Source organism: Protopterus annectens, chromosome 2.part0 (assembly GCF_019279795.1).
Source record: "Protopterus annectens isolate FY-2018-M chromosome 2.part0, PAN1.0, whole genome shotgun sequence".
NCBI lineage: Eukaryota > Metazoa > Chordata > Ceratodontiformes > Protopteridae > Protopterus > Protopterus annectens.
The window spans coordinates 1381830690-1381852471 of NC_056728.1; the positions used below are offsets into that span (position 1 = coordinate 1381830690).

Here is a 21782-nt window from a genome sequence, read left to right on the forward strand (position 1 = left end):
AGGTGGGTACAGAGGATATTCTGCCCCATGGGGGGGTGCAGGGGATGCTTCCTCCCTCCAAAAAAACATATTTAGATTCACTGGAAGTGTTTTTCATTGGTTTTATGTTGCATATGTAGCTCTCATTGAAACTACCTTTGACAAGTCAATATGAATTCAGAAAGTATGTCCCTAACCTTTTAAGTTCTCCTTTACAAACCAGCATCCTGACATGAACACATGACTAGCAACAAACCTCCCATTACCTAATTGACATGCATCCTGGATAATAACAATAGTCCCCAGGATATGTGGGGCAAATGTATCTAGACTGCTTTTACCAAGGGCCCACACATTTCTGGCCACAGAAACCAAATCACAAGGTACTAGAGAGATCTGTAGAAGAAGCAAACTTTTTTGAGTCCCTAAATGATTCTGAGACAAAGTCCCAACTCCCACAAAACTACAGGACTACAGACAGTCCTTGGGGTCACTGTTTGACACTCCTGACTCACAGACCAGGATATTTTTGATTGAAAAGGAGATTAGCAGTTACATACCAGTCAAACATATGAGAGTTATTAACATTTCTGCAAAAAACATAAAAAAAAAAAACTTGTGTGTTCCTAAACTCTGATTTCTGTCCTGCATGAAGGTAACACATTTTTTACTACAGATGTGCAAAATGCATATTTTCACATCTCTGTTCACCTGTCCCACAGACAGTCTCTCAGATTATGAATGAATGGTCAAGATTTTCAGTTCCAGATCTTGTCTTTATAGGTCACACAGAGTCCTTAAATCTTTACAAAAATTTAATACATATTGCACCTTAGGGTTCTTAATTCTTAACAAAATGCTTGGCACATTTTACAAATTACCTCTGACATCTGGTCATTTACATGTTCTTTTAGATGGCTTCCTCCCAAGAAAATCAACTGCAGGAGAGAGAGAGAGAGAAAGCTCTAATCTTGTTTCTAATACTGGCGATAATGGTGAATAATCCCAAGTCACATCTAGTTCCTTAACTATCATGTTTCTTGTTCTGGACACAGACTCAACTTTGGGCTTGCTTTCCCTGATTTGGTCATTAGCCACATGCTGTCTTTTCCACCAGTAGATACATTTGTTCCAGCTCAGCCCTTTCTCCGGATACTGGGTATTACGTTTAGCTGCTATCTAGCAATTTTCTGTGCAACATGACACATGAAAAGGCTATAGATGGACCTTTCTACATACCAGCATGTACACACTGGACCACCTATCCATTCAGAATCTGATTCTGGTGAGTTAACCTATACAGTGTGCCTGTGAAAATGACATTTTTTTTTGTTCTTATGTCTTCTACCTCCAGAACCTGGCAACTTTTTTGCCCATTGACAAAGCTGTGCCTATTATGCTGATACTAGTTGATAGCTGAGCTGATCACTTTGAGGACATTGCACAGGTAGTTGTCAAGAGATTGATGTTTTCCCCAGCATTCCTTGTGTGTGCCTCAGCAATCAGGCATATGATGAGAGTGCACTAGAATTGATAAGGGGGTACTACTTGCCTAAACAGGTGACATAAGTGCCTTTTTGTCCTTGTCCCCTTTGTAAAAGGGCATATCAAGTCAGGTTTGCAGTCTGAAATAGAGATTCAGTCATGTACCACAGTGACACCCCCCTTTCCACTCATATGGAGACAAGCAGGTAGCACCCCATCCCTTCTCTCCCTCCCTGGGTAGCTCCGTCAGTCCTTTGGCCATTAACTGAACTTGGGTTATCTGGGTTGTACTCAGGCTCCATCCATTAGTTGAGGGAATGGTGAAAATGCCTTTATTCCCGTCCTCCCTACGTCAGACAGTGACTGTAATGTAAGGGGATGGGATGGTCATTATGCTACGTGGACAAGGACCTGGGTCCCAGTCCCAAAGTAGTTAATGTGTTTTGGTTCTGGAACTTAAGGAAGTTAACCAAGTACTTCTTCCCAATCTAAAAGGAGAAATAAAACTATACATTAATACCATTCCCTCCTTTAATCTGTCAGTTTCCTCTAGGGATGTTTTTACATAAAAAAGCAGGGAAGTACAAAATCTCCCTGTCTGGTACAGGACCTTATAGCTCTGTGGACTTGGGGCATGCATCATAATTTCTACATCTTAGCCCAGCATGTCCCAAGAAATGCAACTTTTTGGATATGCTTAACAAAACTTCCTCATTAGTGGACAAATGAGAAATCATGCAAAACCTTATTTTCAGTATTTCTGAACAATCGGTAATGCCTTAAACCATTCATCTATCTGCATCACTGCAAAATGAAAAGCTACAAACTTTCTGCTGCCAGAGCCTGAGGAGGTTTCTGCCTTCCCTCTTGTGGACATGGAATTCTGTGACCTCCAGCCACTACTTGTCTTACAGAGTATCCTCTTCAAGGTACAAAGAAGAGTTCTGTCAGGGTCCCAGCTCCCCCAATGTTGCAACACCAAATATGTTTCTCCTTGCTCCAGAAGTTGACCTCATGCACTCCTAAATATGTCCCATAGATCCCAAGCTGCTGTTGTCCAAGAGCATGTGATGACTCCCATATTGGATTTTCTGAAGTTGTATGCTAGGCCTCTGAAATTGTACCTATTGCTAGATGTAGGGTTTTTGGACCAAGTTTCAATGGTCATTTTTTTTCTTGTCACAACGATTTTATTAAGACTCCTTACATAGTAAAATGATGGTGTTTCTCCATTTTGTATACATCTGTTTTCTTACCCCCAATAATTATCAACCCAAGATAGTGTTGAACTATGTGCTCCCCTTGCAAGATGGAGATCTGAAGCATTCCACAGTCAAATGTCAGCTATGCTGGTGTAAATGGATAAAGACCTGACTAAAGTTCCTGACAGCACAAATTCGAGCAGTGACTCATGCAGCTCTTGGGGAGGAATAACAAGGCTTACACCTGCCCACCTATCTGAGTGGAGGAGAGGGGTGTGTGCGCTGGAGTACAGTGTCAGTGAAAAAATCCCTTGTGGAGACCAGGGGTCATGCTGAGGTGCTTTTTTATGAAGAAAGGCAGAGTCATTTGACCACATGGCACAGAGATGTAGCATTCTTAGTGGAGATCAAGGGTCACATGGAGATGCTTGTCTACAAAGGAGGCAGGACCAATTGATTACACTACATGGAGTTTGGCATGCATCAACCCTTGGGTACAAACAAGCATGCATGTTGGTAACAGGTTAAAGCAGAAAAAAAACAATCACCCTTAATGACTTCCTTAGTGATAACCATTCTCAGTCATCTCTCGCCCCAGTGGTGTAGAATAAATAGTTCAGCTGACCAAGAGAGGGTATGATGGTTGGTGAGCAGCAGGGCAAAAATATTGCAAAAAAACATTCCACGGCTAAATTCACCTGTCATCTCTTTCAGATTTCTATTATTTGGCTGAAGACAAATCACACTCTCACAAAGATATGTCTTCAATTTTCCTTAGAGGTTTACTTCACAATAAAGAATCCATTAATCTGTCAGTTTCCTCTAGGGATTTTGTACTGGGAAAACTATCTTGTAAGCTTTTTTAGCTATTGAGGTCTTTATGCAGTTCATTTTCTGTCTTGAGAAGTACCTTATGCTGGCTGTCACCACTGCCAGATGTGTTTCTGTACTTTAAGGGATGACATAATTGACAGACTTCAATGCTTTGCCAGAGATGGCCTGCATCTGTCACCCCTGGGCTTCTGGATACTAGCCAAGGCTCTTGCCACCCCTATAGTGCCTTTTTTAGGTGGTGTTTCAAAGACCAAATTACCATTGTAACAGCTACAAACAAATGTAATCTGAGGGTCATGATGCTCAACACTAGAAGCCTAAATCACAAAATGCACTCACTCGAAGCACTCCTTAAAATGGAGAACATCGACATTTGTGCCATAACAGAGACTTGGTTAAAGGCAGCAGAAAGCACCCCTGCACTACCAGGCACTCATTCCAAACCTTTCAGCCCCAGAACTTGGACTGAAACTCCAAAGGCAGTGGTGTTTCCATATTCATAAAGTTTGCACACACCTCCAGACTGGTAGCCCAACATAACACATCTGAGTTACTTCAGGTGCAGCTAACATTGGGTAAGACAACAATTCAGGTCGTAGCCTGCTATAGATCCCCAACCATGTCCAAAGACTCATATTCCATGTTCCTAAGCACCCTGGAGAATACTAGGGTCCAACCTAACACTCTCATACTGGGTGACTTCAACTACCCCTCCATTAACTGGGAAAACTACTCATGTACCAGTACACTTGCCCAACATTTCCTGGAATTCATTTATTCCAATGCCCTGGACCAGCTCATTCTTACCCCCACTAGAGGTCCTTGACCTGGTCATTACTAACATGGGCGACCATTGTTCTACACCAATAGTCAACTCCTCCCAGGTTAGATCCGACCACAAACTAATCACCTTGGAAATCCACATCCCTCCCACCCCCACCCCCCCACAAAGGTAATTACCATGAAAAACTTCTCCAAAGCTAACTTTGGGCTCCTAAAAACAGAGGTGGCTAACTTCATGGCACCCATACAAATGGAGACCAGTTACATGACTGCAGAATCATACATCAATGCACTGTACAAACACGTACACAAATGCATGGATCTAGCCATACCTAATAGAACCAAGACACTCTCCTCCAAAAAAAGGAAGTCAATCTGGTGGTCCCCTGCCATAAACAAACTCTACAACAGAAGGAAGAAACTGATGTGGAATAAGGTGAAGTCCCAAGACTGAAAAAACTCCCTTATCAGTCTCAACAAAAAGTTGAGACCCCTCATCAAGTCCTTTAAAGCTAGCTATGAAAACAGAATTGCAGCAGATAGTAAAGACAACCACAAGGCCTTCTATAGCTATGTAAAGAATCTACTTGGCAATACCCAGATTTGCTCTGAGCTACTGCACAATGTTACCTCCTGTACCGAGCCAACAGATATTGCCAATATACTGGCTGACAGAGTCAATGCCAACTTTACCTCTCTTACCCCCCCCCCCAGGGACCAGTCACAATACCAGTAGATTGCCAGGTGCCCAGTATTACTGCTGCAAAGGTTAAAACAGCATTGTCCAAGGCCAAGAATACAGCTTCTATGGGACCTGACAATATCCCTGGCTGTGCTCTACATGAACTGCAGAGTGAACTGGCACCTCACCAGTGTACCCTGTTCAATCACAGCCTCACCTCAGGCTTTGTCCCTGCCAAATGGTGCACTGCTACAGTCATCGATCTCCAGAAAGTAGGAGCGACTACAGACCCTGGGAACTATCGCCCCATTAGCCTGACAAGTCTGATATGCAAAGCTATGGAATGCATCGTCATGGACCTAATAAACAAGGATATATAGGGAATCTCCAAACTCTGGATCCCGCACAGTTTGGTTTTGAGAAGGGTAGATCATGCCTGCTCAACTTGGTCAACGTCTTTGAGTCAGTCACCAAAGCTGTGGATGAAGGCAAGGTGGTTCATACAGCCTACCTTGATCTGGCCAAGGCCTTTGGTACCATTCCCTACTCAGCAGTCATAGAAAAATTCACTAAGCTAGGCATCAACCCCTATATCACTAGGTGATTTGCAAACTGGCTCACAGATAGAACCCATAGTGTGAAAGTAGCTGACTCCAAGTCAGACTGACGACCAGTCATGAGTGGAGTCCCACAGGGTTCGTTCCTGGGTCCTCTCCTGTTTGGTATCTACTTCTCTGAAATGCAGGCCAACATGAAGGGACTCTGGCTGACAAAGTTCACAGACAATTGCAAGTTGGGAGCTATTATTAACTCCCCGAGTGATGTTGACATCCTAAAGAAAGGCATCACTGAGACCAACGACTGGTGTCAGATCCATGGCCTTAAGCTCAATGCCAAAAAATGTGTCATCATCCCCTTTGGGAAAAACCTGGTTCCCATAAATTACCACATCAATGGTAGTCCACTGATCACAGAAGGCATTATAAAAGATCTGGGAACACAGGTTGACAGCAACCTCTCTTTTGGCCACCACATTGCCACTGTGGTCAGAAAGTCCTTCTATGTGGCACATCTCATTACTAAGGATTTTGCATCCAGGAAGAAAGAGGTCATTGTCTCCGTTTACTCTTCTTTCATTAGGCCAATCATTGAGTACAATGCCCCATTTGGCATGTACCTTACTAAACACCTGCAACAACTGGAGAGGCTGCAAAAGTACCTCACAAAAGTACCTCACAAAGAGGATCCTAGGCCTTAAATATTTGTCCTATATGGACAGACTAAAAAATCTCCAGCTATTCTCTGTCTCATATCGCCTACTTAGAGGCAATCTCTGCTTGACTTACAAAGCCATGTCTGACCCAGCTCTGTTAGAAATGCTACATCTAAACAATCCCAATCCCTCCACACCACACGCTCCAGAGACCTCAACCTCATTACCACAATCAACAGAACATACTGGAGGGACAGGTTAATAACCCAGAGACTGCCCATGCTATGGAATATACTTCCCATACATGTCAAGCAGAGCACCTCACTGCCTCTCTTTTGAGAAATCTTGATGAGTGGATGGGAAATAGAAAATTCGCCCCAGGGATCACTTCAGTGGCTTTACTCGACAGAGGCACTGGGAACTGAGGTCAGGTGGCACGATGCCAGGGTAAGGGCCATTAGCCTAGTGCACACCTATGAACCTATAAGCCCTATGGTGTGATGACAGAGTATGTATTAAAACTCATCTCAAGTTTTCTTCCATAAATGATTTCAAAAGCTCATCTTCACTAATGTATCCAGCTGCACATTTTCATTCTGGGTACATTTGCTGTATGAAATATCCTTCTGCACTGACTGGATGTCACACCAGAAGTCAGTTTCTGTCAGTGTCGCATTACTTTGTTTAATAAAGAAAAGCAGGCTTTTATTTCCTTTACCAAGGGAAGCAGAGAAACTCCATAACTAAGCAAAACTTGTCTAAGTGGTTAAAATATTACATTACATTATTGAACCTTACTGGGAAAGAAATAAGCATTCTAACCCTGTTAGGCCATATTAGAACAGGGCATTTGCTACATCACCTGCCTGTAATGGGGGGGGGGGGGGTCTCTATCAAGGATATCTGTGCTACTTTAATCTAAAATATGGTTCCTAATTTTGTTAAGCATACATCTGGAACACTTATTACAAACACAGGACCAGTTTAGGACACTAGATCCTTATCATTTTTAATGTTTATTTATTTATTTATTTTTTATAATACATTTCCTTTCTCATGTGAGTAAACAGGTTGGTACCTTTTCTAATGCCCTGCTAAAAGCTGGAAGATGATAGGTCATTTACTTTATACCAACAACTGTAACTCCAGGTCTGTGTTAATCAGCATAGTAGCAACCCTCTCAGCATCCCTCAGCTGGTGAGTTTTACACTATATATACTTCTGTATTTTCTGAGTAATCCTGGAACTCAGTTTAGGTATTTTTTTTCTCTCTCTCTTCCTCCTTGGTTGCTGCTGCTTCTTGGGAAAGAACTGATTAGGGGATGGGGCTGTCCTTTTTTTGTTTGTGATCTTCTTATAAGATCACTGATAAGAGGATGATGAAAACAGAGATAGTGCCAGCCAGCAGAGCTGAGAAGTCTTTGCCTGAGTGCTCCCCATCTGTGGGTGCAGAGCTGTATGACTACCCTCCATCTGTGGGAAGAAAGTCCTACAGCTTTGCCTTACAGATTGATATGATCTCTAGATTTTAGAATTGTAGTACGTACACCATAATTAATGTCTCTTGTGAGTCAGATTGAAAGTATTAGCTGCATTTATTAGGCCTATGCCATACATTCTGACAGTGTCCATTACAAACGTTGGACCAGTCATTTAACCCATATGATACTACTGCTGGTAGAATCTAGCAGTTAACCACAGTACCTTTCGTAATGTGCCATCATCTTGCATACTGACATTTTGCATCCTGCTGTTGCAAGCGCCTTTGCTATGCTGCATAACATTGGCATGGATCTTCACTAAATGATGTCTGATAACATTCACTCCCTAACCCAGCAAACTAGTAAATTAGTTAAAAAAAAAAAAAACAGCTCAGCATTTATGTCTGCACATTACTTCTGCAATATCTCATGATTTAGGTTTGCCAAACCTTTGCACTGATAACATGGTCATTAAATACACTTGGGGCTGAAAACATTGCTGCAGAATGTGCAAATCATGATATCAAATCATGATATGGCATTGGATCTTGTAAGATATCAGTATTCTGTCTATTTCATTCAACGTTTATAGCTCATTACCATTATACTATCATACCTCATCATTTAAGATAATACTAACATTTTCTTCCAAACATCTTACCCTTTGTCAGAACAAATGAACTGAAAAGAAATGCGCTCTTTTGAAAACTTAAGAGAATCGGTTATGTTTATGTGCACATTGTTTCTCCTTAAAATAATTGAAACTGTGTTTTTAATGCAGTATTTCAGTTTATATCAAATCAACAGAGGGTTTTTAACAACTCTGTCATTTAATAATCAGCAGACTAATATGTTTTCTTCTTCACAGCACTGCTTCTAGATAAGAGAAGACATATGTAGTGTGAGACACCATAAATTGATTGCAAATTCAGGAGACACTTTCTACCAGCAAACAGTATAAGAAAACGTTCTTCACCTGGAAAGAATTTACAGATTTAGATCACATTTTTATCTAACAGGGACCACTATGCATTAAAGTTTAAGCTTATCTGTTTCTGCTTATCTTCTGATGTTGTGTAGTCTTCTAAATCCATAGCCCCTTCCTCACCCACATGTCAATATCACCACATATGAAATAAAAGGAAATAGATGATGAAAATGGTTATTATTTGTATTCATTCTTATAACTGAGTCCGATGCCTCTTGGGCAAAATGTCATCCGTTCTTCATCTTCTACAGTGAGGACAGGCTGTCAGGTATAATATAATACTTTTCTCTAGTACTGAGGTATAGGTGCACAGTACTAAGACATAATTTGATGAACCACTAAACAAGGATCCTTTTGCTTAGTCCTTTCTGCCATTCAATGTTGTAATCCTTGTTTAGTCAAAATCAGAAATGAAATTCATTGTCACTCACTTTCTTGGTCTGTTATTACTACAAACTGTGTTGTGCTTTGAGAATCCATTAGAATTACTAGCTAAGAGTTTTTTAAGAAAAAATATATGTGCTGTCTCTAAATGCTGTATATAACATTTAGCATTTTGTAAACTTACTGACTAATGTGAATTTCTGTTGTACAGTGTCACAATTTCAGGGGCAGAGACAACTAAAGGAGCACAGGGTAAAACTTCAGTAAGTGGGGGCTCTCCAGTGCCATTAACTGAAGAACGTGATCAATCTCCCATTGTACAAGAACCAGATGAGATACCATCTGATGAAAAAGAAGCCGCCATGCCAAGTACTGGTGGAGTTACCATAGTTGAATCAGTGGATGAGCATCCCATGAAAACAGAGAGATATTATGAGGATGAATCCCTAGAAAAGGTAAAGCTGCTTAATGGTTCAGAATTGTGATGAAACAGTTCAGAGCAGCATGAAGCAAAATCTACAAAATAATATGCTTTCAGTAAGATTACTGTTGGTCTTACATGCACCTGGTAATACTAAGATTCCTACGCACTGATTGAGTTTGTGAATGATGTTTTTTAATAAACTGAATGTTCAATTCTGTTATTATGTAGTGTTAATAGCTGGAAATCCCAAATTTCCAGAAATTAATTTCAATAAGTGATAACAGATGTAGTCAGAAATTTCAGCTATTGCAAGTTAAAATCTCAGATTTTGCAGTGTACTTCTGTGTAAGGCTACCAACTGCTAGAAGTAGAGGAAACGTTACTAAATCTTGTACATGCCAGTTAATGAAGTTAGCTTAAAAAAAAAGGGGGTGCAGCATTGTATTTTAAGTACATTCTCATTATATTAGGAAAATAATATACATTAAACTATAAAATATATCCAGTTGTTGCATTCTATACCAATTGAAGATAGCATTTGCTTACATATTCACATTCTGGCCTTTTCCACCGTTGAAACAAAACATAAACACTAATACTGGAGAATGTGATAATGTTGTATTTCTGTGGCTCTGAGAGCAGGAGTAAAATGAGGTTTTGTTGTATGTTTAGTCATACATAATAAATAAATAAATTCCTTATGTGCATATATTCCTATATACCAGTTTTCAACAATAAATTAGTTGTACCCAACTTGATTTGTTTGATCAAACTTCTAACTACAAGAGTACTTCCTGTCTCCCAAAATATATCCATGCCTTGTAAAAAACATTTCCATAGATAAGACACCTTAACCCAACAGGTAAATCAATTCCATAAGGGGACCAGTCATTCTGTAAACCAGTTCATTCTCCAATAAGTGTATTTCCCTTCATCTGAGTTCATTTGAAACCATATAAGTCAAGGTGTAAGACTCAGTATGTTGATGAAATATTATCCTTAGAAGCTGTAAAAAAAACTCCAAGACAGATTTAAGAGTGGCCTACAACAGAACCGCCGCTAATGGGCCTTGCAAAACTCAACCTGTTAGTCTGGTGGTTCTTAGACACAACTGCTCTATATCATTTTAAAAATATAGTTTCTCATCAGTGAGAACTCCTAAAGTGTTATAAGTATTCACAATTCTCAGTATGTTGTTGTTCAAACCATAATCAGTACCAGAGTTCCTAGGCTTCAATCACATGTCCTGATTATGAGGTATTGGCCCTCGTGTAACTGTTCCTGAGAAAAGTCTGTATCAGCCCTGAGGAATACTTCAGTACCCCTATTCTTCCTGCTGACTTTTGATTTTTGCCATGTTAAGATGAGGTTTATATTTTTATATCATCTTTGACTTCATTAAAGTATGATCACTCACATAGAAAACAAATAATAAGAGGTGTAGATGCAGCCCTTGTGATATTCCCACATGTAGAGTGTATTTCCTTTTATACCATGATCCCAGGATGTAGATTCTATGACATGCCACATAGTCAAGCCCTGTCTCAGTTGATTAACTGGGCATCTAACCCAAAGACCTCCAGTTCTGGCAATGAGACTTTTGTGCTCACAACAGATAAAGGCCTTGCTCAGGTCCATGTAATGCCATTCACTTGCAAACTATAACCAGTGCCGTGAACACAAAATCTGAGAAATACAATAGTGTGATTATTGCTGACAGTCCCCTTCTAAATACACACTGAGTTATATCAATTCTGCAATAAGCCAATACATTTTGTACTATTTTCTTATGAATTATCTTTTCCACAACTGTTGTAATATTGCATAACTAACTGATCTATATGAAAAGGCAAAGTTTCTTGGCTCCTTCCTTTATAAGCCAGGATGAGTAAAATCTCTTTCTACTCAGTAATCCTCATGCCTTCACTTAGGGTCCTGTTAAACAGGTAGAAAACTAGAGGGCCTAAACAATTCTTTATCTCTTTCCACTCCATGATTGGGATTCAAAAAGGGAGTCATCAGAGGGTATGATGCGACACCAAACAGTTAACCCAGGCCCAGTGCCCTGACCAAGGTGATCTACCATTCCTCACCTGACATATGTTACTAAGGACTGGCAGTGCCTTACACTAAGTCTAAAAGGGAAATCAGACTTGCAGTACCAAAAGACTTTGGAATTATTCACTGGCAAACACTGTCAGTGTACAACCCTGAAGCAAATGAGTAGCCCATCAAAGTCAATGGGATGTTTCAGCATTGCAACACCTCCACCTATAAAACCGAACTGGTACTGTAAGCAGTACATGATGGGAAGACATGCTGCCTGCAGTAGAAAGTCCCACATACAGGTGGGGCTGTTCATCTACTGTTGGGAAGCATTTTGGGGGGGGGGGGGGCTGAGTCATTCCTGAATTTTATTGATGTTTTGTACAGATATAAATGTAAAAAACAGATGGTGTTCACTGGTGTCTGGTGAACTAGTGCCCCTACATGCCTGTCCCATTCAGAGGATGGTGAAAATGTATGTGTGATGGCTATGTTGCCTGTAATGCATGCATGCATTCTCCTTCCCATCATACAGGTGTCACTGTTGTGCAGGATGACCCCTTGGATGTACAATTGCACCAAAAACTGTAGCACTGGTACTGCAGGCACGTTCATTGCCTACAGTTCATATGATGCCCAACAGGTACAGCTGTGGTGACAAACAGCTTCAGGCAGACTTGATAGGTCTGATAGGGCCTTAGCATGGATTATGCTGTGTCAGAAATGGATAGTAAGAACTATAACAATGGAATGTTTCAGAATCTCTTTACCTGCTTCTAGCATAGGAGGAATCCCTTGCAATCCCCCCTCAGGATAATGTTGTGCCCCAGGAACAGGGATATAAATCAGATTTGGGGTAGCAAAGTGGGATGGCAAAGGGTTTTTGCTATGATATTACAAATACCTTGTTATCAAGCCCACTTGTCCAATCCATTATAACATTATTGTACCACAATATCCAGCTTGAGAGAGATTTAATCATTTATTGGTGGTAGATTGTCAATATGCAAAATATGCACATTTTCTTTTTCTTTATTTGAATTAGGCATTTACATCAGTATCAACAGCTGAGTGCATGATTTTCAACCTTGGTGTAATTTTAGTTATGTTACTTTAAACATAAATCAAAATATCCATGGGCTTGATTCTGAAGTCATTACAACTCTTACAAAGGCACCTCTTCATTTTAAATCAAAACTGTCCTTAATCTTAACTTGAAATGTCAGTAAGTTTTGAAATCAGGTTGGCAGTACCTACGTATAAAGTAATGGCAAATTATTTTTGATAGATATGCACATCCCCTGGTATATTTGATGAATTTAAAATGGGCTTATTATTTTTATAGATGTCAAAATGTTTTTATTACTCTTTTTTATCTAATAATACAGTCATAAAGCACCAAATAGTTATAGATTGATTTTTACCAGAAGTTAGCAGGCTGTACATTTTCTACTGAGCTTGCTCAGAATGTGAACATTTTATCTGTGTTATTGAGTCAAACATCTCACTGTTTATGCATACAGAATGAAGAAAATGTTCCTTATGTCAACAGACTACCTAAAGAAAGTGTCTTGAAAAATATGTATGGCCTTATTAGTACAGTTTCAGAACTTGTTCTGCCACATCTAAACATTTGGCATTCTCCGATATCTTATACAATGTCAAGTTTAAGAGACTGTAAAGCCCTAACCTAACTACAGCAGTAGGTTACACAGCTGTAAGAGGTGAACATTTTATTATGTTTCTGTAATACATAAAAATGTTTAAAATGGTAGATGAGGTATATACAGTGAACTGGCTTATTTTAATATGCAGAGGGATAGTTCATATTAACCTGAAAGAGCCTTTTGTGTTGAAACATAGGTTTTGCCTAATTTATGGTATACCTTAGTTATTTCAAAAGACTTCTGCCACGTGCTTTCAAACTCATTCAACGTGACGGAAGAGGCTTCCCCTAACCCTACTAGCTGATGTCTTTCCTGTGATGTACCATTAGTGTCAGTGGTTTTAAATCCAGTTTAGTTTGCACCAAAACCCTTTACGGTTTTTCCTTCTACTTGTGGTTAAGCATGGTTTGAAATTTCTGATTTCCAAACATACAAAAAAGTCAGGTAAGATAACACAACTGTACTGTGTGACATAACAGCTTGTCATAGACTAGCTTTGTATATTGAGTTTCATGGGACTTGTACTGTGTGTATAAAGACATTGTATGCAGCAGTTCAGCCTTCTCATGTGATGCTTGCATGCCTCTACCAGGAAGTAGCAGAGGAGCTGGGGCAGCTAGAATCCAGCTCTGATGACGATGCAGTGGTAACCACCAGGGTCGTGCGACGCAGGGTGATTATTCAGGTACCGAGTGCTACATAATGCATGCACTGTAGAGATGCCTTGATGCAATGGGCAGGAGGCTGCCAACTCTTACAAAGGCACCTCTTCACACTGGCTTGTTTGATTTGGGTTGGCCAGCAGCTCTGCATGTCCGAAGTCTGCATGGTTTGTTTGGTAATGCAGAGCAACACCTACTGGTACTGCATGATATTCTGATCACATCCTCTGACAGTTATGGAAGATACTGCAGTGCTGGCATGCAGAAGTTAGCTACGATCGATCCTATCAGATGCTTGGTTACACATATAGTCCAGTTCTGGTCTAATTTGTCCCAATTATGATTCACTTTTTTCTAATTTGATGCAGCTGTCTTGTTTTTTTTTTTTTGTTTTTTGTTTTTTGGGTTTTTTTTGCATATTCTTTATGCATATTTTATTAATGAAATGTAACACATGATTCTGCAACTAAAATAATTGCGTTGCATGGAAATTTCTTTATTAGCATTTATGATGTGCTGCATTATAGACCTCTGAAAATACTAATGATTTTGTACAGCAGAATGAGAATGCCTTTATGTATGACCCAAAAAGTCAGACTGTATTGTATTTTGTAATTTCAGCACACACATTTGACAAATATTTGTCAAAAATGTAAAACTTACTTTATTATAACAAAATAAATAGAACTAGCCCTTCAGTTAAGCAGCCTTCCAAGTTTCTAATTTTTTTTTATATTTGACACTTTACAGCCAAGAGGGTTAAATAATGAACTGATTATGAAATATTTATTATAGTAATATTTATTATTTAGTTTCATCAAATAGATATACATTTGTGTTATGGGGTGGTTCCTTTAAAGCAGAGTTATTTGTTTTGGTCCACTGATTTGCTGATACTGTTTTAAAAAGAATGTGGGATGTGGTGTTTAATTTAGAACCTTTGGAGGCTACTTAACAAAAGTGCTAGTTCTATTTTATTCATTTTGTTATAATACAATACGTTTTACAGTTTTGACAAATATTGCCAATGGTGTATTGAAATTAAAAGTTTAGATTATTTGGCAAGCCTTTATGTAAGTGGTAGTTCGTAGAATTATGTATTTTATGCATTTTGTATTGTATGCATTTTTTCCTTCAACTTTCACCATCCAGAGGTCAGTGATTCCAGGAGGGCACACTTGTAGATTTAATCAGTATTATAGATTAAAATAAAATACTGAAATCAAAATGTAAACTCTGCCATGTTTTACTTGCTTCTCTTTACTGACAATGGCCTTTAGGGATATACTTAGTTCCTAGGAAGAGCTAGTAATGTAAGTCAGTGCAGATAATAGCATAGTATCCTGCCATTTCTGCAAGACACTGTGTAGGGTGAATGACTGATTTTAGCTGAAAAGTTGATAGAATTCAAAACTTCTAGAAAATGCAAAGGTTCTTTCATAAGGTTTCTACCGTATGCTTCTGTGTATGTAAGTTTTTTTAGAGTCTCCAGTTGTATTTTGTAGATGAAAACACAGTCATACCACAAGAGCAGTAGCAAGCCCCATGTTATGGATGCTGTAAAAAACAAAACAAAAACAACATACAATTCACACTGAGGATATCAGTGCAATTTTGCATCTGAAGATAACCACTTTAACTGAAAAGTGTTTTGTACTGCCTTTGATGCAGACATATCTAATGTAGTGAGACACATGCAGATCTGCGGATGAACTTTTTTTTTTTAATTGCAAGAGATGGCAAGTACAGTACAGTATGATCTTTAGTCATTTTATTACAGGGAGTGTCACTGCAACAGGCTTTTTTATGTGCTTCTTTGAATATGTTTTGGAAACTAAGTGAATGATGTTAAGCGCTGTAGCAAATAGTATACAAGTGTTTGCAACAGTGCTGAAGGTAAAAAAAACAACTGTTGCTGTGAAACATAGGCTTATGCATAACTTAGATTTGTTTTGTTGTTATGTGCAGGCAGATGATATGCCCGATATTCCACCCGAATCTGTAACAGAAGAGCAGTACACTGATGAAAACGGGCGCACTGTGGTAAAAAAGGTATAACTGTCGTTTTCACTGTGCATTACCTGACATTTTCTTACTCGATTCATCTGTTATTTAAACACCTCTCAATGTTATGCTACTCTTCAACCACACTCAGGTCACTAGAAAGATAATCAGAAGGTACGTTTCACCAGACGGAACAGAAGAAGAAGAAGTCATGATGCAGGGAGCACCACAGGAACCAATTACCATCAAAGAGGGGGATGAATATTCAAGAGTTGTAAAGCGAACAGTTCTCCAAAGTGACAGTGACCACAGTAAGGTAAGTAATTACAGCTGGAACAAAGAAGCTCAACTTCTGTCTGTCTCTCTCTTTCTCTCACTCTCTCCCTTTCTGTCTATCTTTTTTAAATAATCTGAATGCTTAGTCTAGACATGGCACCATGTTTAGAACAGGAAGATGTACATAGTTGGATCTGTTTGAGTCTCCACAGGAACAAAAACAAATTAAGATGGTCACAGATGTAATTTCTCTCCTTTCATGTGGCTCCTAGCACAGCTGTATATGGCTCATCTAACACCCCTTGTGCAGTCCGTAGTTGTGTGGGTTATGTTACTTAAATGTTACAAACTTTGAGAAAGTTTTATTAAATCAAAAGTATTATCCTTGCTCTTGTTCTGTTCAGATTTGATCACCAGCTTTTGTACATATATTTGCAGGTGTGCACTTTTCAAAAGATAGTTTCATTTAAAGGTGACAGAGTAAATTTGCATTTTGACAGATTGTTGGAAGTTGAACTCCTGGAAATACCCTACACATCAGCAAATGAGCTGCCCCCCCCCCCACTTCTGCACCTCCCTTCCTCCCCCACCCCTTCCCATCATTCAGAATAACCCTCTTGGAGTATAACTGTTGCAGTCTCACTTCAGAAGATTTACATCTTAATATGTTCAAAGTTTTGTTTATTAATTTTATTCTTCTTTGGGAAAACATAGTGGAGTAGCTAGCTAGGAGGGCACTGCTGCAATACTGCCTCCTAGCATGCAGAAACCCATCTGTAAACCTACCGAATCTAATAGTTTTGTTACTCTGCTTTAACGTGTACACACCTGATTGTTAAATGCTGCGCATTTTACAGATTTTGAACTGCAGATTTCATAAGATAGTCAGTCCTGTATTTGTGCGATGGTTTTTCAAATCTATGCTGGCTCCATACCAGAAGTCCAAGACACATAACAGCACCCATGTGTGCTTTATGTAATGACCTTTAAGAATACATGATATGCTAGTAAGTGATTCATAGCTTTTGTGCACGAGCATCTAGAAGATTGATAAAGCATTAACATCTGTGCAATTGAAATTTGCAACCCATAGCTAAAACCTAAAGGTCATTTAATCGACAGTGCTCCTACATCACCCCTGAAATTAGGTACTTGTGTCCACTGTATTTACCATGTTAGCAAATAAAACAAAATGAAATCAACCAGTAGCAAAGGTTCCATTATAGAATCTTTAAAGTGTATCTCTGTGAGGGAGAGAGGACACGCTTTGTAAGGAAAAGGGACCTTATTGGAAAAGATGTCTTGTTAGGGGTCCATATGTATAAAGCTATTACCACTTCACACATTTCATTAGATTTCAGCCTTGTTGTCACTAAATTATGTCAATTAGACTTTCCACATTCCATCACAAAGAAAATGCAAGCAATAATATTTATGTAGACATACCTAAAATTTCTACCATATGCCCAATGTCTGTCATTATAGAGAAGAACATCCATGGCAAAATGTCTCTATCTGCAGAGCATAAATGACAAAGCATGACACAACATCGAGTAAAGTTTTAAAAGAACTTTAGGTAACCTGGAAAAATGTAATGAATAAGTTGCTCTAGAGAGAGACAAATCTTGAGAGAATGTAATTTATTTATTTGAATCTGTCTGCCAGGATAATACACTCATCACTAGGGACGTATTTCAAGCATAGCTTGGAATCAAGAGGAACAGAAGTACAGTATATTTGCATTTGAGAAAAACAGAAACATTTACTCTTAAAAGTTGTGATGTTAAAATGGCATTAAATACATCTGAAGATATCTTGATAATATATACTACAACATATCCTTGCATCTTCTGATATAAAAGAGGATGGGAAGAAATAAACATTATGTAGATGACAAGATCAGGAGTGCGCTCAGGTTATTTAGGAGCATGTGAAGCAGTCACATCTTGAGTGGTCTTTGAGGAGGGTTGGTAATAAGGATTCTGAATATTTTGTAATCTCTAACACTTCTTAAAATGGGAGGAAGGTCATTCTAGATTTCTGGACTTCTTATTGAGAAGGCATAGTTATTGCAGGGTGAACTGTTTATAGAACATCTTATGATAGGATCTTCACAAAAATATGAATGGAATAACGGGTTTTTACCTGCCTGAGTTAATATGCTAGGCAAGTATTGAAATGACTGTTTAAGTGCTGTCAACAAGAAGTAAAAGAGGAGGATATGAGAGCCTTTTTAATGGTCAACCAACCAGGTTTAGCAAAACTGAAGAGAGGTGTTTGAGGTGAAGTACCTAGTGTGAAAGAGGGACCTACATATTTAATTGCTATTATCTGTAGCAAGGGGACATTGTTGGAAAGCACAGTTGTGGGATATGTTCCAGCTGTGCTGAATGTAGTTCCTTATTCCTTTCGTTTATACTCCTCCTTACTAATATTTCTTCTCTATCCATAATTGTCTTCCATGCTTCCTCTGAACTGATTCCTACATCTCTGATACTAAGTACTAAATTATTCATCTGTAATTTCAATAACTTCCCTTTCTGTCAGTACTAGTAAGCCCCTTTTGTTTAATGATTTATTTATTATTTGCCAACTGGAGCACTATTTCTCATTGGTTGTGCCGATGTCAAACTTGCATTTTCTGTTACTCAGATACCTACTTCTTGTATTCCTTATTGTTTAAATTGCTGTTTCATGTTAACTCTGGAGATTTTCTCCCCAGGCCTCAGCTGAAAAGGGGCTCTTGCCCAGTCGGACATACCCGGTCAACAGATGTCAGATGAATAAATAAATATTCCTTTGCCATTTGCTACCCCTCTTTTGTGGTAATAATTTAGGAAAGTCTCCATGCCCACAGTAAAAGTGACTTAAATTTAGGTCTTGGTACTTCTATATGATAACCAAAGGTCAGTCAGTGATCTAACCACCAAGCTATCTAAAATGGGAGTTGGTTTCCATAGGGATATCTAAGGGAACATTGATGGATCAGAGGGAAGAATGTGAGTTTCAGATGGGTATATAAACTGAAGAGCATGGATTTAGGTTTATTATAATTTATTATAATTAAGTAGTAGGTCGTATTGTGATAGTCACTTTGCAATATTATTGAGATCTTTTTTCAGTTGTTCATAATGGGGGCCTCCAAAGCTGAATATCTGTGATGACTTTGCCATGTGCATGTAACAGGAGGCTGATATTAGGCAGGTCTGCAGGAGCTGTTATTTAGGAAGTAAAGAGGCGGTTCCATTTCAAGCCCTGTGGGACACACTGAAGTAGAAGGGCAGAGCATAACAGGAAATCCAGTTTGAATTGAAAATGATCCAGGCTGTAAGCAGTTACAGAACTAAATGATAAAGATCTTACTAAAACCAGATTCTTCTAGGTTTTTACCAGCTCACATACCCTAGTAAGATCTATGAACACTGCCACAGTTAACAGGCCCTTGAGTATACGTCATCAGTCATAGCCCATAAAGCAGCGTGAGTGCTTCACCCTGCCCAGATCCCACACTGATCTTTAGAAAAGATACTGCATTTGTAGACATATACATAGTATCGGATGTAAGAAGTTTCCCTAGCATTTTTTATGGCAAAAAAGAAACAGACCACCCAAGGCTGATTTTAGTGGGGTCTTTCAAGTAGGGACTTGATTGTGTCATGTTCTCAGTTGCCTAAAAAGATATCTTGCTTACTGGAGAAGATGTAGATGCAATGGAAGGTATACATAACATGATCATCACATTATTTAATAAACCAGAAGCGAGACATTAATTGCCGCTCAGCCAGTCAGGATAAAACAGACAAACAGTTGTGAGTTTGGCTCAAGCAGCTTTATTACGTAAAAACACATCAGGATTGAGGCTTAGTAATGTAAACTTATAAACAGACTGACTACCACACTTATACATGTTAACACTCTGGTTGTTTTCTCAAAATGGCACTGCTGTCTGCATGTGCTCTCTATTTATACACATGTGCCCTCACTTTGAAATGCTTCTTAAAGTCACAGCACACGGTCTGTTCGACATCCTCCCTCTTTCAGAAATAAGTCATGGACAGTAATAACAACAACAATCATTGACATGCAGTTGTACAGAAATAATCCTTTGACGTGCAGTTATACAGAACTAATCATAAATGAAACAATCATGTTCAGGTTGCTGTGTATTTTACACTAGGTCCGGAAATACGACCTGATCATGTGACATAAAAAACTAGAACAGGGTTTTGCAACAGGGGCTGTCTTTAGTGAATGTTCAACTTCAGGGACATCTAGGACATCATCATGAATGGGAATAGGTACTGAGACATGTCCTTCAACAGGAACATGGTCTGGATTGCTCTGAGATTGAGAGTCTGTATCACAGGTATGATGTTGCAATATCGATTCAGACACCGGAAGAAGATGCCTGCGATTTCTTCTGTATTCTGTACCCATGGCCGGCCTTAGGCATAGGCGAACTAGGCGACCGTCTAGGGCGCCTTACAGGCCAGCCTCGTAAAGGGCGCAGTTTTGGCTTATTTATTTTTTTATTTTAATTGCTGCATTCTTTCTTCCCAGTGCTTGCAGCAGGTGCTGGGAAGAAAGAATGCACTAACTAAACTAATTAAAATAAAATTAAAAAAAATACAAGGGCGTCGGAAGTTCCGATTCGGAACCATGGGGGGTGAGTGCCCTCCCACTTTTACATCTGCAGCAGGTCGATTGCGGTATTAGCGTCTTCTCCTTAAATGAGCATCATGCGTGCTTACGCCAGTGTGTAAGTAAATTCAGTTTGCAGTCGCGCATAAATTTTAAGCTAGCAGTTCTGTGAAGGGGGGCTAAGTCCATGTGGCAGTTTGAGTTAGAAAGATGGTAAGTAAGTGTATGCGTGTGTAATTCAAACTGTTTGTTACTGTATGCGAGAGAAAGAGTGTGTGTCTGTGCGTGTGTATATAGAATTTCAATAACCCCTTCTGTTTATATGAGAGAAGGTGCGTGAGTGTGTGTATGTGTGTGCTGCTAACAGAGAAAAAGTAGATGTGTATGTGTATAATTTAAAATAGTTGTTTTGTTTATTTCTGTATGAGAAAGTACTTGTCTGTGTGTTTGAGAGAGTAGGAGTGTGTGGAATTTAGACTAGTTGTTAGTTACTGTATGAAAGAAAAGGTATGTGTATGTTGCTGTATGAGAGAGTAGGTATGTGTGTGTCTGTGTGTGTATATTGCTATGTTTTCCACAGACTCTCAGTTTGTAGTGTTCCTCGCTTGAAAAAACTTTCGGACTGCATTGAGTGACATATTTTTATGCATATCAATAAATTAGAAGACCAAAATAAGGAATATTTTTTTTAAATAGTACTCCGATTCACTTAAAACGTTAGTAGAACAGAAGGTATATCTGAGCATAATTCTCAATTTTTAACTAAAAAAAGAGGGGGGGTCTCAAGAGGCAAAATTAGGAACATTTTGCTAGATCTGGGACAGCTGATTGATTTCTGTAGGGATACTGTGTTGTGGTATTTCATAAAACGATTAAAATGCATATCAATAGAAATTAATGCAAAAAAATGCTTCAGGAGGGCTGACACCCACCAAATGGTAGTTTGTTTTGTACTGTGGGGCAGGTGGAGAAGATATATAATGTATACAGTATAGCTTTTAACTTTGATTATGTATTTTCTGATAGATATT

At 39.0% G+C, this 21782-nt stretch overlaps 1 protein-coding gene across 31 annotated transcripts in view; it reads left to right on the forward strand.

The window, feature by feature from the left end:
- ANK2 (ankyrin 2) overlaps positions 1 to 21782 on the forward strand; it is a 3034032-nt gene that overhangs the window by 2938076 nt on the left and 74174 nt on the right. For 28 of the 31 annotated variants that reach the window (XM_044061567.1, XM_044061562.1, XM_044061555.1 and 25 more), the window contains 4 exons: positions 9243 to 9486; positions 13761 to 13853; positions 15799 to 15882; positions 15986 to 16150. In XM_044061567.1, coding sequence (XP_043917502.1) covers positions 9243 to 9486; positions 13761 to 13853; positions 15799 to 15882; positions 15986 to 16150 — 586 coding nt within the window. The remainder of the gene's footprint in view (positions 1 to 9242; positions 9487 to 13760; positions 13854 to 15798; positions 15883 to 15985; positions 16151 to 21782) is intronic. The other 3 variants (XM_044061563.1, XM_044061583.1, XM_044061584.1) reach the window with 1 other exon arrangement.